The sequence below is a fragment of the Balaenoptera ricei genome, chromosome 4 (genome assembly GCF_028023285.1).
Source record: "Balaenoptera ricei isolate mBalRic1 chromosome 4, mBalRic1.hap2, whole genome shotgun sequence".
Taxonomy (NCBI): Eukaryota; Metazoa; Chordata; class Mammalia; order Artiodactyla; family Balaenopteridae; genus Balaenoptera; species Balaenoptera ricei.
Window position 1 is genome coordinate 160,114,866 of NC_082642.1, and position 20,337 is coordinate 160,135,202.

A 20,337-nucleotide genomic window follows, 5' to 3' on the forward strand; every position below is an offset into this window, starting at 1 on the left:
CAAGTGGGGGCCACTCTTCATCGCGGTGCGCGGGCCTCTCACTATCACGGCCCCTCCCGTTGCGGGGCACAGACTCCAGATGCGCAGGCTCAGCAGTTGTGGCTCACGGGCCTAGTTGCTCCGCGGCATGTGGGATCTTCCCAGACCAGGGCTCGAACCCGTGTCCCCTGCATTGGCAGGCAGACTCTCAACCACTGCGCCACCAGGGAAGCCCAGGAGGGTGTCTTCTGCTCCTAGTTGCTGAGCTCGGGGAGGTAAGGCCCTCGGCCTTCTTAGCCCTGATCCGGGGATGCCTGGAGGGGGGTGACGTGGGGCACCGAGGTCACCGGATTAGGGCAGGCCCACCAGGACACTCCCTTCTGTTAACTCAGAGTCACCTGATTAGGGGCCTTAACTACATCTGTGCAACCCCTTCACCTTGGCCATATACGGCCGTGTATCCGTCACGTTCACAGACTGGCCCCCCATTTGGGGGTGAGGATCTGGTAGGGTGTACACGCCAGGGGTCTGGGACCTGGGGCCACCTCAGAATCCTGCCCCCCGCCACAGACAACAAGACTGGGCCTCAACTGCAGGAAAGCATGTGTGTAGAAGTTTCTCAGAACAGGATGCGGGTGGGGTGTGAGGCCAAGGGCGCGTTTCAGGGGACATGGCTGGGGAAGGAAGGTGCTGCAGGCCCAGGAACGGGGTGAGCCAGGGACCGGGCATCACCCTCGGGCTCCCTGAGGCCGGGACAGGGCCCTGGAGGGGCCGGCTGGGGTCTGCTGCGCGCTGGGGTGCTGGGCAGGCGTCCACGTGGTCTGGAGAGCAGGGGTGATGACCCCCCTGGCTTGGGAAGCAGCCGGATCCCCACGATTCCTGCAACCCCCCTCAGCCCCACTGGTCTAGGGCCACCCGGCTGAGCAGGGTGGGGAGGGCCTGAACCCTGCGCCCCTCTCAACCCTAACAGCACCCCCGAGGCCCAGGACGGTCCTGGAGGGCAGCTCCCCCGAAGCCATGGCCGCCTCCCGGAGCCTGGTGCCCACCGGGGAGGCTGCCCGGGCAGGCTCTGGGACGCAGGTGACCACAAACGCATAGTTTTTCTGTCTCAGCGTTCTTGCATTCTGTCTCACTACGCGAAGCCTATAATTTCAGGCCCTGACAAACACTGCTATTCCTGCGAGCTCTCCAGGGAACACAGCCCACGAGTCAGTCTTGCGGGGGTGATGGAACTTTGAGAGCGTCCACCAAAGTAGACACTTGTGCAGCAGGTTCAGCTAGAGCCCTTCTCTGTAATTCTGCTGGCGGCGGGGCTCGGCAGGTGCTGGAGAGCATTGAAGACTACCCCAGAGGCTCCTGTGCAGGTGCGCTCACGACAGGACTGTGGGAGGGGCCTCCCCTGAGGGCCTAAATGCAGGGGGGTGGGGGGAGGCCCTCAGACGCTGTCCCAGACCCTGGACAGTCCGGCCAGGGGACATCAAGGCCACATGTAGTGTGTTTGTCTCAGTCTGATGGTCGAGTCGGGCTGCTCACCTGTCGGGGTGCTCACCTGTCGGCAGTCCCGCCCATTGGGCACGTGGGGACGGTACGGTGACGCCGTACTGGCTACTTGTTGACGTCTTGAGGAAGGGTTTACGCAGGTGCTACACCCCTGGGCTGGCTAAGGTCCATAGGTTTGTCTCTTCCAACCCTGCCCTGCCCACCAGTGTCTGCAGAGGGGGCAGGGCATGTGTCGGGCTCCCCAGGCGAGCTGTGGCCACACCCACCTCCCTCACGTGACGCTGTGATGGGCAGCTTTGCCCTTTACGAATAAATAGCAAAAAGTGACAGCCCTGCAAGAGCAGAAAGACGCCGACTTCCCAGGGACCAGGGCCCGTGTTGAACAGGGATGAAGGTACTCAGGTCAGCTACAGCAGGGCACAGACCAAGCTCGGGGTCCCGCGTGGCCACGCCGTCCTGGCTGGCTGAGCGGCCGCAGGAGCACGGGGCAGGCACAACTCATACTGGCGGCACTGCTGGCCTCACTCGGCCAGGCCACCGTTCGCATCCACTCCTAGCTGGGCCAGCGCTCTTCCTCGGCCCGAGAAGATCCGGTGATCGCCACGGTGGCATCCCGCTCGGCATCCCCAGGTGCTCCCACGCCCCGGCGGGGCCCCTCGGAACCGCAGGCTCCCCGGGAAGGCACCAGGGCCCGTGTCCATTCACAGCGCCCTGGAGAACCGCTGTCCTCAGGGGATGCTGGCAGCCAGGACCCCTTGTTTCTTGTCTAATTTCCCAACTGGTTTGACGGGGGCCCCGTGAGCATCCCACAGCCCCTCTGGGGACAGAGGCCCCATAAACGCTTCCCGGAGGATGACCATCAGAGGGAAGCCCCAGTGTCCCCCTGCAAACAGGGCAGCCCTGGGCTCGGGGACAAGGTGGGTACGTGGCCCCTGGACGGCTCCCTTCCACTCCCGCTCCTCCTGCAAGTCGCCCCCAGTCAGCACGAGCAGAGGGCAGCCCCGGCTGAGTCCTCCCCAGAACTCGGAGCTCACCTCCTGACCCGCTGGGGGGCGGGGGGAGGGGGCTGAGGGAGCAAACTGGGGGGTGCTCGGGGTCCCCACCCACCTGGCGGCTGGGAGACGGGCTGTCGCCGCCACGTGGGAGGCCCTGGGGGGGGGGGGGGACACCGGCCACCTCCTGGCTCAGGCTCTGCTGCAGCCTGGCCCAGCGCCCCACGTCAGGTCAGGACCCAGATCTCGGCCTGTCCTGCCACGAGTGTTGGACGCTGCGTGCGGCACAGGGGCTGCTGGCCCAGGTGACCCAGTGGCGGGGTCCGAGATGCAGTGACCGCCCTCGCTCCTGGGCAGCAGCTCCGTGGAGAGCACACTGCGTCTGGCCCGCCTCTGGCTGCACTGGCCAGCGTTTCAGACGAGCGATGTGTCCTCTTGGGTCTCAGCCCTCTCCTCCTTAAACGGGGGCCAACAGGACACACACACAGGCTGTAATGCCAGCACCTGCTTTGCTCCGAAACCCCACCTTCAGGGCTACCTGGGGCGAAGTTCACAGCTGGGACTATGACGTGCCCACAAAGACCGGAGGCCTGGGATCCAGGCCAGGGGTGGATACGCGGGGAGCTGAAGAGTCAAGGCGCTGAGGCGGGCAGCTCACCCCGACCAGGGCCCGAGTCGAGGGTCCCCGACTCAGGCGTACCAGATCGTGGGGCAGGGGAAGTGGGTGTGAGCCGCGCCTGGTGGGTGGGGAGAGGGAGGGTGTTAACGAAACATAAGCACGCCCAGCTCGTTCTAACCAGGACGAGGCTTTATCGAGAGCATCCAACGTCCCGTAAACACGAGAGAAGGCACATGCACAGGCCGCGGCCACCCGTCCTAGACGGCCCCGCGTGGCGAGTCCTCGCTTCCCGCGGCCAGACCTCACCCCCTGCCCTGAGAACTACAGGGGGGCCCCAAGGTGAACCACCGCCTTCCCCGGGGCCTCCCACGAGGCCAGCGTGAGACGGCGGCACCACGAGTGCAGCTTCATCTTCCCGGAGCCGGTGGTCTTCCGGGCTGGTTTCTTGCACACGTTGTGGTCAGTCCCCCTTGGGTCTGTGCAGCCCTCATGCAACCCGACACACCCTCGGCTCCCACAGGGGCGTGGATGTTCCTGCCCCGACAGGACACCAGTCCCGGTCATTCCAAGCCCAGCAAGAAGGGACCTCCCCTAACGGCTCGGAGGGCACCCTCCTCCCCTTGCACTGGGGGCACCAGGAAGGACCCCAGGGCTGTGGAGGCACCGCCCGCGTCCTGGTCACCGCAGCAAGGCCTGCGACTCTTCTCAAAGGAGGAGAACATAAGACGCGGTTTCCAGAAGGCTGTCCCTTCCCACGCAGCTGCGTCAGGTCCCCAGACAGAAGCGGCAGGCCTGCTGTCCAGGTCTTCTCACTCGGGCAGCACAGACCCTCTGTGTCGTGCGGGGCTCTCAAGAAGGGACACCAGTGCCCTGCAGACAAAACGTCCCTGGAGGCGGCGGGCAGCCCATCCCTAAGGCTGCCACCGTTCTGGAAGTCTCCTGTGGTCAACAGAAATCCACCCCATGACAGAGTCAGACAACTGGCTGAGAAAACATGCGCGAGCGACTGCCCTTACCTTTAACAAGAACGTCAAGGCCGTGCCTGTCATTCAGGAAACATCTGCTTCCAGATCAGACTTTGGAAAAATATTTATTAGGGAGGACGGCTGCAAAGCCCACCTTCAAGAAGAGGCAAGTCGAGGTGGCCCTGCCATACAGGAGGGCATCTGGCTACGGCCCCTCACAGCAGAGGGCACAGGGGCAGGTCTGCCCAGCCAGCCCCTCCTGCCCTGGCGTGGTGCCCATCCACAGCGAAAGCTCGGCTTTCCTGGGTGGGCGAGGCTTCCTGAGGACGCAGCCCTGTGCGCCGAGGCTCAGCCTGGGGTCGAGCAGAGGCCGTAGCTGTGCCCGCCCCGCTCTCCCAGGTGTTCGGGAAGACGCCGGGCTTCAGCTCAGGGTCCCCGCTGACAGTCACTCCATGGCCTCCTGCAGCTCCTGCTTCTGCAGGGCCTGGAGCCGGCTGACCACGCGCTGGTGGACGGCCTCCAGACCCTCGCTGTCTAGTTCCCGCAGCAGCAGGAGGACGGCGGTCAGGATGTTGTTCTGGGGGCACAGAGAGTCACTGCGTGAGCATCACGCCTGCGAGGCTGGGCCGCCCGCACCACGACACACGCGCACATCGCGGGAGCACGGCCTGCAGGAGGGCGGCCTTGCAGGCAACAGATGGAGACTCCGGCAGACGGAAGCCACAGTCGTGGCACGGGCGTGGCACTCACCGCCGGCAGGGACTTCCTGCGAACTGACTTACCTCCTGTTCACAGCCCTGAGGCCCAGAGAGGCTGGGCGGCAATGCAGCAGGGGCCAGAAGCAGGCTCTCAGCAACACGCACTCAGATGCACACGTGCTTAGTGTGTGATGCACCCGTGTCCACATAGCTACACCTGGTTTCCATCTGCATTTGAGCAGGGAAACATTGCCATTTCTACTAGGAAGATTCTGGAAGGATTTTGCACAAGGCGGCTACTTGAGCCGATCCCTCTTGTGGGATGACCTGAGGCACAGCCGCAAGCCGGAGCATGCGGCCCGTGTGGACACGTGAGGACGTCGCTCAGAGGCTCACGCTTGGGGTGCTGAGCCCTGGCTCTGCAACGCCCTAAGACTCCTGCTCCCCTCAAATCTCACCAGCCCTCCCCCGTGTCCCCAGGTCTTCCTGGCCACCGGCACCTTGCACTCGGAGGCTTGCGGGGGGCTCGATACCCACAGGGACACCCAGCCTGGCCGGGACCCTTGGTGGCAGAGCCAGGGCCCTGCTGTTCTCTGCTTTCAGAGTAGGTGTCCTGTTTGAACAGGTTTGATGGTCTTTCATTTGCATTTATGGCAGGCGCGGAGTTGAACCAGTGTTTTCACTCTCTGGTCCACTCTGCGCTGCAGAGGCCCTGGGGTGGGAGTGAGGATGGGGGGAGCTTCAGGCCTTAGCCCACCTGCTGGGCAGACCTGCCACTGGGGACGGTACATACCTCGGGCTCCTCCCAAAACATGTGGGAAGTGTGTGCAGGGACCCTGAGCTGCCCCACGCGGCCACCTCGTTGAGAGTGTTGTCACGAGGGGACAGTGACCTGCCGGGGTGGGGCAGGGTGGGGGAGACTAGCCACAGGCCAAGTGACTGCTGCCAAGATCGGCCTTCAGCCTGCGGTCACATCTGTCCACAGCCCTGGGGGCTGGCACTTCCAAGGACGGGGCCTCAGTCCATCCACTTCTGTACCTCCCGTGAGCTTTGCACGCATTTCAAGTGGTCACCACGTGAATGAGCGAGGCCCAGCCCGTGGCTTCGGGCAGCCCCGCTCGGACTGTGATGCCCCCCTTCATGATGCCACAGGGAGGTCACAACACCTGACAGCTCTGGTCAGGCCGAGCCAGGGGCTGGAGCAGGTGCTGGGCCTCCCCACAGACCCTGGTTCTGCTCAGACAGCTCCCCTTCCCACGTGAGCCGGTGGCGAGGCCCCCTCTGGGCTGAGCTGACTGGTGACCCATTCCCCTGCCAATGACCGGCTCAGGGAACTGGCACCGAGCCTGCTGGGGGGCAGGGGCACGCGGGGAAGATGTTGCACTGGTAAGAGGACACACGGCAAGAAACGGCCCCACCCTTCTGCCGGCCGCGAGCCTGGAGCAGGGCACCCCTGTGAGCGCGGGGCAAGCCCAAGCACAAGCCCGAGTGACACGAGAGGACTTGGAGGGACCCGGGTCTTCGTCGATGTCACTCAGCGGCCCACATGACCTACTTATCGTTCAGCCAACAAGCCGTGATCCTTACAGGGATGCCTGCGGAGCCGTGGGGCCTGCCGCCTGGTCACTGCACAGGGACACCGCCGCCGCCCTGGCCAGGAGGGTCCCTGCCTCCAGCCGCAGGCGGGAGGCCTCTCCCCAGGCAGCAACCTTCCCGCCCCCAGACCGCCCTCGGCACAGCCCCGGGTGCGGGGGGGCCCCCGCTGCGCACTCAGGCACCCCTCCTCCGTCTGCCACGTCCAACCAGCTTAGACGTAGACACAGACACTGGACCCAGACGGTCGGCTTCCCACCCTCTAGGGCCTGGCTTCGCGCGTCCCTGTGGTGTCTCCAGCCCCCGGCCCCCGACCCCCGGCCCCCGGCCCCCAGTCTCCACATTCTGGGGCCACTTCCGCCCAGAGCAGCTTCTGTCACACTCACCCTGTTCTTGCGACTGCTTGTGGCCGCCCTCTGCGGGAAGGAAGGAAACTGGTCCCGGGAAGGGCGCTTCAGGCCGAGCTGCCCCTGGATGCTGCTGGCGGGGGCGGGTGGGGGGAGGACAGCGCGCGTGAGGCCCGGGGGGGCACGGAGCCCCGCCCGCACTGTTCACACAGCATCTGTGGGCCCAGCGCCTCGGGGCACAGCGAGGAAGAGGCTCCTAAAAGCGGACCCCACCCCATCCGCAGGGAGAGCCCCACTGCAGGACCCTGCTTCTGGGGGGACAGCAGTGGCCGGCGGGCGGGGCAGCTCTACTTCTCTGACCCCTGGGGTCACCTCCCTGCTCCTGGAGCTCCCCCCAGGGCCGGGGGGTGGGGCACGAGCACAGATGATGCACGAGCCCCGGACAAAGAGCAAAAGCCACGTGCCCTCCCTCTCCCGCCGCGGGGCAGCAAGGCGCACGGGCCTCATCTGCAAGCGGGCGCCCGGCCTGGGGCCCTGCTGTGAACAGTGGTCTCCACCACGTTCCCCAAGTCCAGTTTCTGCCCACAAACGTCTGTGACAATCATTCAATTGAGGTGCCCTGTGGGTCAGGGAGGGCCCTCCCTCAGCCCACCTGCCCCGCCGTCCCCGGGGCTCCTGAGGCTGCACAGAGGCTCGGCTGGCCACGGCCATGGCCACGAGGCTTCCCTCCTGTGCAGGGGGCCCTGCACGCCCACTAGTCCACCGCCCCGAGTCCACCACTCCCTGCGGAGGGCTGGTCCCGCACGCGCACGAGCTCCCTGCCCTGGGCCTTCTCTTGGCCACGTGGCTGACCCCAGGCTGGGGGCCCCTGAGAGCCAACCCAGAAACAACCATCCGCACGCCCCCTCCAGCCCCAGAGGCACAGCCGCGCGCGGGAGGACCGGGCAGGCCCGCGGGCCGCACCTGGTCTCCTCCTCGCCGAGGCTCAGCGGGTCCCGTGGCATCTCGGCGGCGGCATCCACGGCGCTCGGGGTGTAGGACAGCTCGGGCGGGCCACTCCCGAAGTCCTCTCTGCTGGGGGCCGTGACCTCCTCTCCCTCCACCAGCGCTCGGGACACCTCCTCCTCCGTCACAGCTTGGGGGGGGAGGGGAGGGGGAGGGGGAGGGGCAAGACATCAGCGGCCTCACCGCGAGCGAGCCCCCCGAGCCGTGGCCCGGCCGGCCCTCGGCGCTCAGCACAGTCTGCTTCGGAGTTGAGGCGGCTGTCTGTCCACCCCGACGGCCAGCCCCCGGGAGCAGGGCTGGGTCCCCCACCATTGCATCCCGCCCTGGAGGTGCTGGAGACACGACAGATGGCCAATGACTGCTTGTGAATCTGAATGTCAGCATTTGCCAAAAGCAGGTAGATACTCATAAAAAACCCTAAACTAAGACAGGGTTTTAAAAGGAACAGACTACACTATATTTCTTCTATTTCACTCACACATGACAGTTTATGTGAAGTTTATTTATATTAAAATCATTCACCTAGGAGAAAATAATCGTGCACATAAGGGTCAGGAACCAGCATAGAGAACGCCAGGGGATTCACAGGAAAAAGGCATGGCCCTGGAAACGAGCTGGAACCCCAGAGGTGGGAGCAGGAAGGGCTCCCACACATCGCCTCGTGGGTGATGGAGGAGACGCGGGGTGAAACTGCAGGAAGGCGCCCCCCATCCCCCCACCCCACCCCTCCAACAGCAAGGCAACCCGGGGTGGGGGGGGTCAAGGAGCGATGCAGCGCCCTCACCTGCTGGCATCACCACCTTGGGACCCTGTCGACCAGCAGCGATGCTGCCCGGCCACCCAGACCGTCACGTGCTCCCGGGGCAGGTGGACGAGCATTTGGAGCAGAGGGTACTTAGCAGGATAAAAAGGAGAAGCAGCAACTCAGCGCTTCGATGGCGGGACAGAGAAACAACTGTGCGGGTTCAGCTGAGATCCTGCACTCCGCGAGGGGCCACGCCGGGTGGCAGACGGCACAACCTGGGGCACCCCGAGGAGGCCGGCCTCCCCGGGCCCTGCGAGACGGCAGGGCTGGAGCCTGCTCGCGTGCGACCCGGCCCGCGGGCACCTACCCTGGTTGTCCAGCTTCTGCAGGTGAGGCAGGTTGCGCAGGACGGTCATGCGGTAGAGGTGAGGGCAGGCGCCGCAGCAGGGGTTCTCCGCCAGCCACAGCACGCGCAGGCACGGGAGGCCCTTCAGGTAGAAGAGCTCCGCCAGACTGGGGATGCAGTTCTTGCGCAGGTAGAGCTCGCTCAGCTGCCGGCAGCGGCTCACGGGCTCCAGGGTGGAGATGCTGTTGACGCTGCGGGGAGACGGCCGTCAGTGCCCGCCGGGGCACCCCCGCCCCACGGAGACGAGAGCGCTGCTGGGCCAGTGCCCACCTGCCCTCGCCTTAGAAGTAGGTCAGACCCGGCCGTGGCTAGTCAAGTGCAAGGGAGGGCCCAGGCCCAGGAGAAAGCCCTGGGGGCGGGGGAAGCTCCTCCAGCTGAAGGTGGGAGCGGCAGCCCCCCGCTCTGTTGAGGCCGCGAGGAGTCAACCTTGGGGGTAGGAGGTCTCAGCCCCCTCATAGGACAGGAGACTGCGGCCTCCCTGGGACACACCAAGCCCAAAGCTGGCAGCGGCCAGGAAAACCCATGTGACTGAGAACCGAGCACTGAACTTCCAAACCCCAGGTTCACAAGAGAAATAGCTACCGGTTTAAATTATGAGTGAACCAGAGACAGGACATCAGCCAGGCGCCAGGCAGAAACCTACAGGTCTGAGCTGACGGAACAGGATCACCCCCTGCACACCCAGTCGGACCAGCTGGCTCAGCTCGAGGGGGGCAGCCAAGCACCCTCATGCCCTGAGCCCCAGGCCGCAGGGGACCCTGCCCGACGTGCCAGACCGGTCTAGACCACCCTTTGCTGGCCGCTGCATTTGTGCTGGGCAGGCTGTCCCAACTCCTGCCTTAGGGCCGCTGCTGCCACACCCGACACTCGCTTGTCAACGTGGCTGCTGGAGTGCTCGGCACCACCTCGCCCGGCAGCCGGGACGAGGCTGACGCCATCTCACCACCAGCAAACCCAGGCTTTGGGATCCTCACCATCAGGGAAGCTGCGCAGGCCATGGGGTGAAGCGAGAACTTCAACCTGCAGGGCCCGGAGTCCCCTCCTCGCCCACTGGGCTAACGCTGCCGTTGCTACAGACCGAATGTGTCCCCCAGATTCAGATGCTGAGATCCTGACCCCCAGTGCAGTGGTGTTAGGAGGTGGGGCCCCCATGAGCGGGGTCAGCGCCCTTATAAAAGGGACCCCACAGAGCTCTCCACCCTTCTGCCAGGTGAGGACACAGGGCGAAGATGCCGTCTGTGAGCCAAGAGGCAGCCCCTCACTAGACCCTGATCTCGGGCTTGTGGCCTCAGAACTGCGAGGAATGAATGTCTGTAAAATCCCACTAGAGCAGCCAGAATGGACTAAGCCTTCCTGCCCACGGGCACTGAGACCAAAGCCAAACGACGTCATCTCACAGGACGGCCAACCCACATCCAAGCAGCAGTCCCCACCAGTTCAAGCGGCCAGACAGCCAGGCGACAGCCCTGGGCACTGTCCTCCCCCCGCTGCGGCGGTGAGAATCCCTGCTGCACGACGAGGGGGCCTTCGGCTCGGAGGCCCAGCAACTTGCCCCAGGTTCCTCAGACAGCACTCGGCAGCGACAGGGTTAAGTCCGCAGCCCGCTGCAAGTTTCCTGCTGTCTTTGGGTAATGAAAGTGTATACATTTGTTTGTCAGGTAAGGCCTTCTGGGGCGTGGGCTCAAATCCCAGCTTCACTGATAATCGTACCAGGTAAGTGACAGTGGACGGCTGGCGCCTGCACATGCTGGCGCTCCGAGCTCCCCACTGCACCTGCTCTCCTCGCCTCCATCCCACCCCACGCCGGGGCCACTGCTGCCTTCACCCCCGTCTGATGGGTCTTACAGCCAGGGAAGCCAAGGCACACAGGCCCGAGCTGGGCCCCGGGTGGGAGACCGGTCCTGGGCCCCCTCCTTCATTCATTCCTTCATCCCGCAAGAGGGTGCCGGCCTGAGCCTGTCGGGTTGGAGCTGGGGGTGCGTGAGCACAAGATGGGCGGTGCGGCACCCACCAGGTGACCTCGGAAGGCGCAAAGGAGGCCGAGCAGAGGGCTAGGGAGGGACAAACAGGATGGCCGGCTGTGTGATGAGGAAGGTAAGTCACGGGATCTGCACGGGACCAAGGGCCTACGACCCCACACACAGGGCGAGCCCTGCGACCTTCTGAGCTGCCAAACAGGGAGTCTGCCTTCCTTACAGGGCTTAAATCTCCCTGAGGTTTCAGGTGTGGGGACCTGCAGAAAGCACCCACCCTGGCATCTGGGCATCTGGCAGGGTCAGCTCCCTCCCGGGCCCAGAGCGGACAGGACAGAGCTCAGGGCTGGAGGGCGTTCCTCCCTCCCCGACCCTGCAAACTCCCCAGGCGCCTGAAGCCCCAAAGGCAGTATTTGGTTCTTTTGAGGCTTCCTTTGTTAAACGAGGCTTCCTTTGTTAAACCGCTAATGGCTCTGGAAGAGGTCAACTATTACCAAGGACAGATCGTGTGATGCAGGGAAGCTGGCAGAGCTCCAGGCAGTGACAGAACCAGGAGGGCGGAAAAGGCTGGCGCGCTGGGGCAGACGTGGTCACGCTGGGGCGGCTGCTCACCGTTAGGAGGGCGGCACCCACTGACCCCCGGACGGGCAGGCGAGCTCAGGGGGAGGCCCGGGTGCCCTCCAGGAAGGGGGCGGAGCTGCCAGGCCCTCGTGCTGCCTGGGCCCGGCCTGCAGCAGCGGCCCTCCCAGACCTCGTTGGGAATTTTCAGGTTATCTAAGGGCCTGCAGGAGGGATCTGAACACTTTCCTCCTCCTCCAGCCCCGGTGACTTAAGAGTGGGGCGGGCCGGCATTTAGTACCTGAGGGTTATCACTTCCAGGCTGGGCATTTCCCGGCAGATGGAGATCTAGGAAGGAAAAGAATGTGATTTTGCAAAAGTCGCTGGGCGCTGGCCCTGTGACGTCACCCCTCTCCAGCAGCCAAGAGAACCAAGATGGAGCCGCAGTCCGCCCCACCCCAAGGGCCGAAGCAGAGGAGCTTCCCTCGCCCCAGGAGCACACAGGGCTCGGCGTCCCGCTCCCCTCTGCAGCCCAGACGTCCCCTCTACCTGATGGAGAAATGGGCACCCTCTCCACAACTTTCAACAGCATCATTACTACCAAATGCTGCCAGCCCTCGAGACGGAGCATTCCTAATTTTACATGCCCTCGAAGGACATCGGTAAGGGGAGCTGAATGGACAGAGAACCTTTCTTCTTGCTGCCCCTGACATCCAGGGAAAGGACAGAAGCCGCTTCTGGCCAACAGAGCTGTGCCAATAGGGAGACAGGCTTCAAACTGGATCTCAGACCATCTTAACACTGACTCAGCGGAAGAGAGCAGCGGGGCTCAGGATGGTCCATGCAGGCTCCCTGACCTGTAAGGCTGATGAACGGTGAAGCCCCAAATATCTGTGTGCCTGCCAGACACCACGCACGGCGCCAGATGGGGTCCTGACACCAACAAGCGCACTGCCTGGTCCGAATGCTTCATGTTTGCGGCGGATCTGTTTTCTGTTACAGTGGTGTTTTGCTTCGTTTGTTTTTGCTGCTGAATAGGCAGCACTTCAGCCACAGAATGAGGCGGAACCGGCTCTTCTGGACAGCCCTGACAGCATTTCCAACTTTGTTTCTCAGAAAAGGTATGGTTCAAGGTACGAAAGAGAAGTCAATAAGAACCCACTGACTAGCACCCACATTCTGTACGAGCTGGAGACATGCATCCCAGAAACAGGCGGGCGGGGGTAGAAATCTATTCATGGACTTACAGCTCAGCCCAGCGGCCCAGCTCCGTGCTCTGCCCCCACCCAGGCCCCATCTCTTCCTGCCATGGGAGTCGGGGTGAAGCTGGATCTGACCAAGGGGAGGAGCTGAAGTGAAGAAACTCCTCGGGGACGTGAAGTCCAGGAACCCATACAAAGAAACCTCCAGCTGAGTGCACTGCTTCTTAAAGTCAACCAAGCCACTGGGGCTCTTCCCCGGGTGGGAGCAGGTCTGTGCCGTGGACCTGCCCGCTCCTCTGAGAGGCCTGCCTTTCACCTGCAGGAGAATGTGTGCAGGAACGTCACAGTGCACTTGGGTGCTACAGAACTTTTCTTTCATGAGTGGTCCCGCCTTACAAAAACTGCTCAAGGAACAAAGGACTGGTTGGCCGCCTGGATCGAATGGGAGCGGTCTGTCAATTTAACCAGCCTCTTGGGGACCAGGGATTGTCTGGAGATGATCAGCATGATACTTACATCAGTGAGGCGGCTGCCCCTGGGGAGAGAAAAAGACATACGCGCTTTTATTTTGTTAAAGTTGAATTTAAAACATTAAAAACAAGAATTAATGACAAACGTCTACAAACTTTAAGAGTCTGTGATTTCAACGACAAAGTAAAAGAAAGCTTTCCCAGATAACTGACAAAGGTGCCAAAAATCGTTTCCTGGTTGATTTTGGACAAAACTATTTGATACTGGTGGGCTCCTTCGCAGACTAAGGCACGGCAGAGGTTGCCCCATTTGAAGGACACAAAGATTTACTCATTCTCAAGGCTGTTGCCCTGAGGGATGATTCCCTCACTAATGTGCATAAACAAGGGAGTCTTTGTAAGGGCCAAGTTCAAAGGCTAAACATGCGACTTATGAAACACACTTCAGAAAGCCTGGAATAGGGCCGTTGTGCCTCCCTGCTTAGGGGAAGAATGACCGCCCCATGCAGAACAAAGGCACGCGTTATTGAAAACAATGGCAGGGATGCTGTGGCCAAAATACCAGAAGTGCTGCGCAAAGAGAAAGGCTTTTAATGAACAGGCAGAGCTCACTGCGGTCAATCTGCCCGACACCAGGGGCAGGACGGTCTACTTCTGGCTGAGCGCCACCTGAACTGTCCAGTGTACAGGGCGCGTGGAGCCGTGCTCTGAACCCCCGGTGAACGTGTGCAGACCTTTCCGGAGTTTCAGAAGTACTTCTGGTCCTTCCTCGGCTCAGCTAGGCCTGGCCGCCCTGCCTTTGAACCTGCACCTGTATCTCTTCCTGTCACCTCCCGGACAGTGAGTCCCCTGGGGACAACCCCTCTCCGCACCCCCCAGGGCTCAATTACAAAAATGTTTACTGAAGCATCACTTTAGAGTCTCAGTTTCCTTTCTTTCCCCTAGCAAGGGTGTCAATCACCTTGATCTCCCACCTTATCAGCAGGCCTGGCTCCCAGGGACTGCTGGCAATGTCAGAAATGAGACCTGTCCACAGAGGGAAACGTCTGCCCACTAAAGCTACCTAGAAGCCCAAGAGCCAGTCTTCAAGGTAATTCCAATTGTTTCCAGCAAGGAGGGCAGCTTTGGAGCTGTGTGTGAAATACCACTGCTCAGGAGGAGTGAAAATTCTGAAACGACCTTTCCCCAAAGGCCCCCTGAGCTTATGGCATCACCTCCCAGAGGCTGTGAGCCCCTGGGACCGGGCAGACCAGCCTGGACAGGGGCCAGGAAGGTGAGGCCAGAGGTGCCCCCCTCCACCCCGAACCCCTCTGCATCCTCCGCAGGCCCTTCTCGGTCCCGCCCCAGAGCAGAGGGGGCGGGCTGGGGTCCCCGCTCCAGGGCCGAGGTGCTGGGCAGGGGTCTCCATTCCTAGGCGGCTCTTCCCAGCCCTGTCCCAGGGAGAGGGTCCCGGGAAGGGGGCGCCGGGCAGCGGGGAGGACACGCGGGGACGGCCCCCGGCCTCTGGGCCTCACCAGCAGTTGAGCTTCCGCACGCTGTGCAGCTCTGAGGCCTTGGCCCGGGACAGGACCATCTTCCGCGTCAGCTTCATGACGGTGGGCCGCCCGGAGCCCTCACCCCGGCCCAGCTCTCAAACCACCAGCTACCACGGAGGCCATCCACCAGGCCGCGGCGTTTCTCCAAGGGGCGGGGCCCGCGTCGTCAGGGGCGGGTGCTGAGAGCCCATTGGCCGGCAGCGAGGGGGCGGGCCGGCGCGAGCGCAGTGGGGCCGCCTGGGCTTCTGCTCCGCGCATTGGCTCCGCCTCGCCCGCTCCGCTCTGCCCCCGGCGCCGCGCTCCCGGTTCTGTGCATACGCAATTCTGGCGCGGCTCTGACGCAATTCTGGCGCGGCTCTAGCGCGATTCTGGCGCGACTCTGACGCGATTCTGAGGCGACAGGGTTGGAGACTGCAGCCAGCCGCGGGACCCCGATTGGGTCCCGAATCCCAACCCCCGGCCCCCAGCCCCCTCCCCGATCCCCGAACCCTGGACACCAACCCCGGGCCCTAGTCCCCGCCCCGAGTCCCAAATTCCGAATCCCATCCCCGGGCCCCAGTGCCCCCCCCCCGAGTCCCAAATCCCGAATCCCATCCCCTGGCCCCAGCCCCCGCCCCCGCCCCGGGCCCCAGTCCCCGCCCCGAGTCCCGTGGATTAGAAGTGATAGTCTCCTAACTGCCCTGAATTAGAAAGATTTAAAGTGTTGAGAGGAGAACTCCAGGACAGTCCCAGGGCTGCGTTGATCCTCTCCCTCTCAGCATTTAAGGAAAGGCGGCAGGTGCCAAAGGTACGGGCCAGCCCTAACAGAGACCTCGCAAGTACTTAAACATTTTAGAAATCAAAGGTTACTTGGGCTGCAAAGTACATTTAGACAGGTACCCGGGATCTCAGACCCGTTAGAATTGACAAGACCAAACTCAGCCTCCTCTGGGACCTCTTTCCCATTAGGCCCTGGTCCAGTCTTTGGCCTGCCCAGCCCGATCTCAGCAAAGATCCTGCGAAGTCACCCCCACCCTTGATCTCTGATCGCCCTCATTATCTGATTAAGTGCCTCATGCCTCCCTCACAAGTGGTAGCTAATCTTCTTGGCCTGTAGTTTGCAAGATCCCCTGCCCTTGAAGTCTCTTAGTAACTTTCCATCCACTGGCCCCTCACTGCTCCTTGGCTGTAAATCCCCCTTTTCCTTGTTGAACTTGGAGTTGAGCACAATCTCTCTCCTCTAATTGCAATAATCTTGAATAAAGTCTTCCTTACTCTTCTAACATGTGTCAGAATAATTTTTTCTCTCACAGGGGTCAAAGGTTGCTTTCCCATGGTGTCACAGCCACACCTGAAGCCCAGGGACCTGGAGAGTGGTGAAGGACCTGCCTGTACGAGGGACCCCTGGCAAGACCAGGGGTTGCAATTCAGTGGGGGAGAGTGGAATTTTGCTATAGCATCTCCCATCCCATCCAAGCCCACCATTTTTATTGTAAAGATAATACAGAGAATTCTAAAAAAAGAAAAGCATCCCCACAGTAGTTTAACAACTGCATTTTCTGTATTTCATCCTGTGTGCTGTATTTTGCTGGGACACACTGTGTTGTGAGGGGTCTATCAGTCAATTCTTGCCCTGAGCCCCCTCATCCATGCCTGGGTTCTACCGTATGGTGGGTGGGCCCAGAAACAATCTTGAGTGAGTGGAACCGGGTGCGAGGGGCGTGGGGTGGAGGGCACAGCTAGCTGGAGCACAGGTGGCCCAGACCCCCATGCCACCTCCACCGTTGTCCCAGCGCCTGTGGCCACACGGGGGCTCCTCTGATCAGCTGGTGAAGGATGGCCAGCTCAGTGTGGGGCTGGAAACTAGGGAGCTGCAGGATGTCATCCTCCGGTGGCCCTGAAAGACTGGTGAAGGCCGATGCCTGCAACAGGCAGAGCTTCGAGCAGGGTGTCAGCCTGGGGTTTGGTTTGATCCCACTTGCAGGCTGATAAGTCAGCCTGTTACTCCTTCGCGGGTGCCGGCAGGAGACTGCGGCTCCTGAGTCAGAGACAAAGGACGGTTTATTCCTCACGGCACCGGCACGTTTGCGTCAGCGCCCCGAGCCGAGTTCCACGGGAGCGACACGAGGGGCTCAGTGGTGCTCACTGCCCACGCTGTGGGTTCATGCGGTGCCAGGAGGGATCAGGGAGCTCTGGATCCACCGCTTTTCCAGTCACCAGTGAGCAATCCTCATCTTGGTCCAGGGGCGACATGTCTCATGTCTCACGGTTACCAGCTGTGGGAACAACCCAAGGAAACGGCCTTGCAGCCTTGGCACACCAGCGAGACCTGTAGGTGAGCAAGAGGTCCCGGGAGTGCTGGCCCCCCACGTGGAGCGCCTGTTCCTCCGCTCTGGGGTGGGGAAGAGCACTGACTTTGGGTCACGCGTGGACTCACGGGCGGGCAGGAATGGCCTGACCCTCTGGGTGGTGGTGGGACCGAAAGGAGAGAGACGGGAGAATCGGGAACCGGGAGGTCCGGCAGAGACACTCAGGGTGGGCCGCGGTGCGGAGATCCTCATACGCAGCAGTGAGGCCACTGGGCACTGCCCACGGACGAGGCGCTGGACGGCCAGGGAGGGCAATGCCTTGGCCAGTTGATGGCCATCAGCCTCTGTCCTCAGCCAGCCCGGTGCTGGCTGGTGAGTCAGAGAGGGCAAGGCCATGGTGGCCCAGACGGAGGCCGCACATGGTACCATCTCTTGGAGAGACGGGACGGTGATGCACTCGGACAGGGTGGACACGTTCTGGGGCTGGCCTCGGCTTTCCCGCCCGCAGGGACTCAGGCAGCACCATGGTCTGAAGGCTCGACGTGGTTTGATCCACCAGCACAGGGTCCCGCAACATCTCGTCAGATCAGGGGACCCACATCAGGGGCACGAAGACCCTGCGTGATCTGGCCCCTGCCCCCTCCCCTCATTTCGTGCCCCACTCCCCTGGTGCACTCCACCGGCCACCATGGCCTTCCTGGTGGTCCTCAAACACACGACTTGAGTTCACCTCGGGGCCTTTGCACCTACTCTTCCCTGGGTCCAAATGGCTTTCATCGGATTGTTCTGGTTCAATCCATCACACTTCCTTAGAAAGTGGATCACTTCCTCAATGCACCCTGCTGAGAAAGGCCGTCCCAGCTTGCCTGACACTGACCCTGTGACCTCCAGCTCCTGCCCCGCTGAACTCCTCAATGTTTTTCATGCCCTGAGGTGGTTTAGGTCATTCTTCCCCTGGACTGCGGGTCTGGGCTCCTCTTTTCCCCGGAGCCCCAGCCCCTAGACAGGGTCTGCCCGTGGTGAGGCTGGCTGACCAACGTGCACGCAGGGTCTGCAGGTGCCTTCGGATGCCAGCTGTGGCAAGTCCCGGAGTCACCGCTCCCTCCCCACCCACTGGGGGTGAGAAGGTTTCCTTCCACACTGGGTCGTGAGGACTGCCAATGGACGTGGGAACTTAGCGTGGTGCTTGGCAAGCGGACGGGAGCTGGGGGGTGGGGGGACCAGCCGAGCGATCGAGCCTCTCTGCCCTCGTCCACCGACGGTGACGCTGGCTGGTGCAGAGAGCAGTCCAGACGGACAGACTCAGCTGCAAACCACAGAATGGACTTGTGGAAGAGAAGTGAGTCCTGTGTCTATTCACTTTATTCTGTGTCCTGACTGTCCGGGCCATTTCCATCTCCGTTCTCATCCTTGTCGCTGCAGAATGAATGGGCCACCTGGTAGAGCTTTCTGGGCGGGCACACAGCCACGAGGGTGTCCACGGTCTCTACCCTCCTGGGCAGCACCACCGCGCCCACTTACTTTTATGGGCAGTCCTTTTTGATTAGACGTTTCTGGAATGCAGTTCATCCTTTGACCTCAGAAATGAAGTGATGAAGGAAAACAAGGTTGTCCCCCAGCATGAAGCCCACTTCTCTTGGTCCCCTCTCTAGACCAGGGTCAGCAACCCACAGCCAACAGGCCAGATCCAGCCACTGCCTGTTCTTATAAATAAAGTTTTATTGGCACACAGCCAGACCCATCGCTTATGTTTTGCCATTGGCTGCTCTCTCGCTGCAAGGGCAGAGTTGAGTAGTTCAAACCGAGACCATCGCCTGCAAAACCTGAGCTATTAACCATCCGGCCCCATACAGAAAAAGTCTGCAGCCCCTGCTCTAGGCTCTGGCCATGTTGGCTCCCAGCCCTCAGACCCTCCCCGCCTTCCTTTGCTCTCCTCCAAGGAGCCGCAGCCTGGCCTCTCTTTGCTCCTGTGTATTATTCATGACCAGGGCTCGCCATGCTAATCGGTTAGATCACTATCTTTTCAGCGATTGTGGTTTTTCTCTCGCTGCCAGACCAAGGGGCTTTATATCTTGGGCATGATGCCCGTGCTGTAACAAAGTCTTCTGTGCTGCATTTCCTTTACCTGAACTTGAAACAACCCTCGGTCAAGATCAGTACTTGCTGCTCTTGTACTTTATGGTTCCTGCTTTTTATTTTTATGGAAAAGACATTTCATAATTGCTCTTGCAGCAGTGTCCGGCAGGTGGAACAGGACCTTCTTGTGAAATATGTTCGTCTCTAGAAGGGAAAGAGCCCCACAGGGAACAATGTGGGCACATATGTTTCGTCAGAAGCCTGATTCATGAGATACTTCACCTTAAGCAATGTTCCCACAGAGGCCCTGGGGTACCTGGAAACGAAAGCCAGCCCGTCTGCACCTGTCCATCGGATGGTCCTGCAGTTACTTCTGTCTCATGAAATATTAACTTCCCCTCAGGGTGCTTTTAGTCATGATGGCTCTTGGGCCAGAGGGCATCAAGGAAGGAGCCCTGGGTGAGAGTATGGGCACAGCTGCTAACCAGCAGCTGCAGACACGGGTGCGTCTCCTCTTCCTTTGCCTGTTGACTAGGGTCTGAGATGCCTTTCTGGGGTTGTGGCCGTCCTCGTAGCAGGATAAGTCCTGTAGCGGCCACTCACTGAGCGCTTGCTGCTTGCGGGCTCTGAGGGTGCAGCAGTGATGTGTGGAAGGCTGTGCCCCTGCAGCGTGCAGTCCTGCAGGCCAGAGCCATTGGGTAACACCCACTGTTGCTGTTCTTTAACTCCGTGGTGCCAACCACCTTGGAGGAGTGGCTCCAGCTGCCTTTAAAGTGGCTGGAAAAAACGATCAAGTGCTGTACAAGGGGCTCTGATGGGTTCCGACACCTTCCCCAAGCTGCTTAGAAACCTCCTGATGACCGGAGGGTGAGACAGGGGCCAGCCTTTGGCCGGTGGACCCGTGGCACTGCCGGCTGGCTGCTTTGCGGAGAGGCAGGGGCGGGTGGGGGCGAAGGGCCTTCCAGAGGGGGGTGCTCCGGGCAGGAGTCTGGACACTAGGTCAGCACACCCAGGGGAGGAAATGAGGGTCAGCAGGCAGCCCCCCGGGCCCTGGGATCAGAGAGGCACAGGACCCTGTTCACTTCCCTGGACCCTGAGCAAGGGCCCGGGAGTGGCCGTGGGGCCTTGTGGGGTGGCAGCTGGGAAGGAGAGGGCAGAGGGCCTCTGTTGGGTGAGAGACTTGTGGCCAGGGAGTTTGGACCTTTAGGGAAAGTTGGGATCAGTCTTTCAGAATACAGTCAGTCCCCTCTGCCCTCCAGCCAGGAGGACTGAGCGGGGCAGGGCAGCCAGGGTGGAAATCAGGCACCTGTGGGCCCAGGGGCCAACACGTGCCAGGGTGGACGCTATGCTTTCGCATCTTTCCGGCTCCTCCTGCTGCCTCAGTTC

General features: G+C 61.7%; 1 protein-coding gene across 4 annotated transcripts; it reads right to left on the reverse strand.

Annotated features, from left to right (window-relative positions):
• Positions 1–4,161: 4,161 nt before the first annotated feature.
• CFAP410 (cilia and flagella associated protein 410) lies at positions 4,162–14,757 on the reverse strand. Of its 4 annotated transcripts, none has more exons than XM_059921700.1 (7): positions 14,567–14,757; positions 13,099–13,117; positions 11,682–11,728; positions 8,811–9,040; positions 7,657–7,828; positions 6,733–6,826; positions 4,419–4,632 (listed from the first exon to the last, which is right to left on the reverse strand). In XM_059921700.1, exons 1-7 carry the CDS (start codon positions 14,641–14,643, stop codon positions 4,501–4,503), a joined length of 771 nt encoding a protein of 256 aa, XP_059777683.1. In that variant the 5' UTR covers positions 14,644–14,757; the 3' UTR covers positions 4,419–4,500. The 4 variants fall into 4 exon arrangements, with proteins under 4 accessions (XP_059777682.1, XP_059777681.1, XP_059777683.1 ...); XM_059921701.1 differs by having other exon boundaries at positions 6,733–6,823; positions 14,567–14,756; XM_059921699.1 differs by lacking the exon at positions 11,682–11,728 and having other exon boundaries at positions 4,162–4,632; positions 6,733–6,823.
• Between the last annotated feature and the right edge of the window lie 5,580 nt (positions 14,758–20,337).

Excerpts from the sequence above, each read along its gene's own strand:
- CFAP410 (XM_059921698.1), bottom strand. The coding sequence starts at position 14,643 with ATGAAGCTGACGCGGAAGATGGTCCTGTCCCGGGCCAAGGCCTCAGAG. Across the intron at positions 7,829-8,810 it reads GCAGAAGCTGGACAACCAGG|CTGTGACGGAGGAGGAGGTG; the intron begins GTAGGTGCCCGC and ends TCCCCCCCCAAG. Across the intron at positions 6,827-7,656 it reads CTCGGCGAGGAGGAGACCAG|CAGCATCCAGGGGCAGCTCG; the intron begins GTGCGGCCCGCG and ends CGCCCCCGCCAG.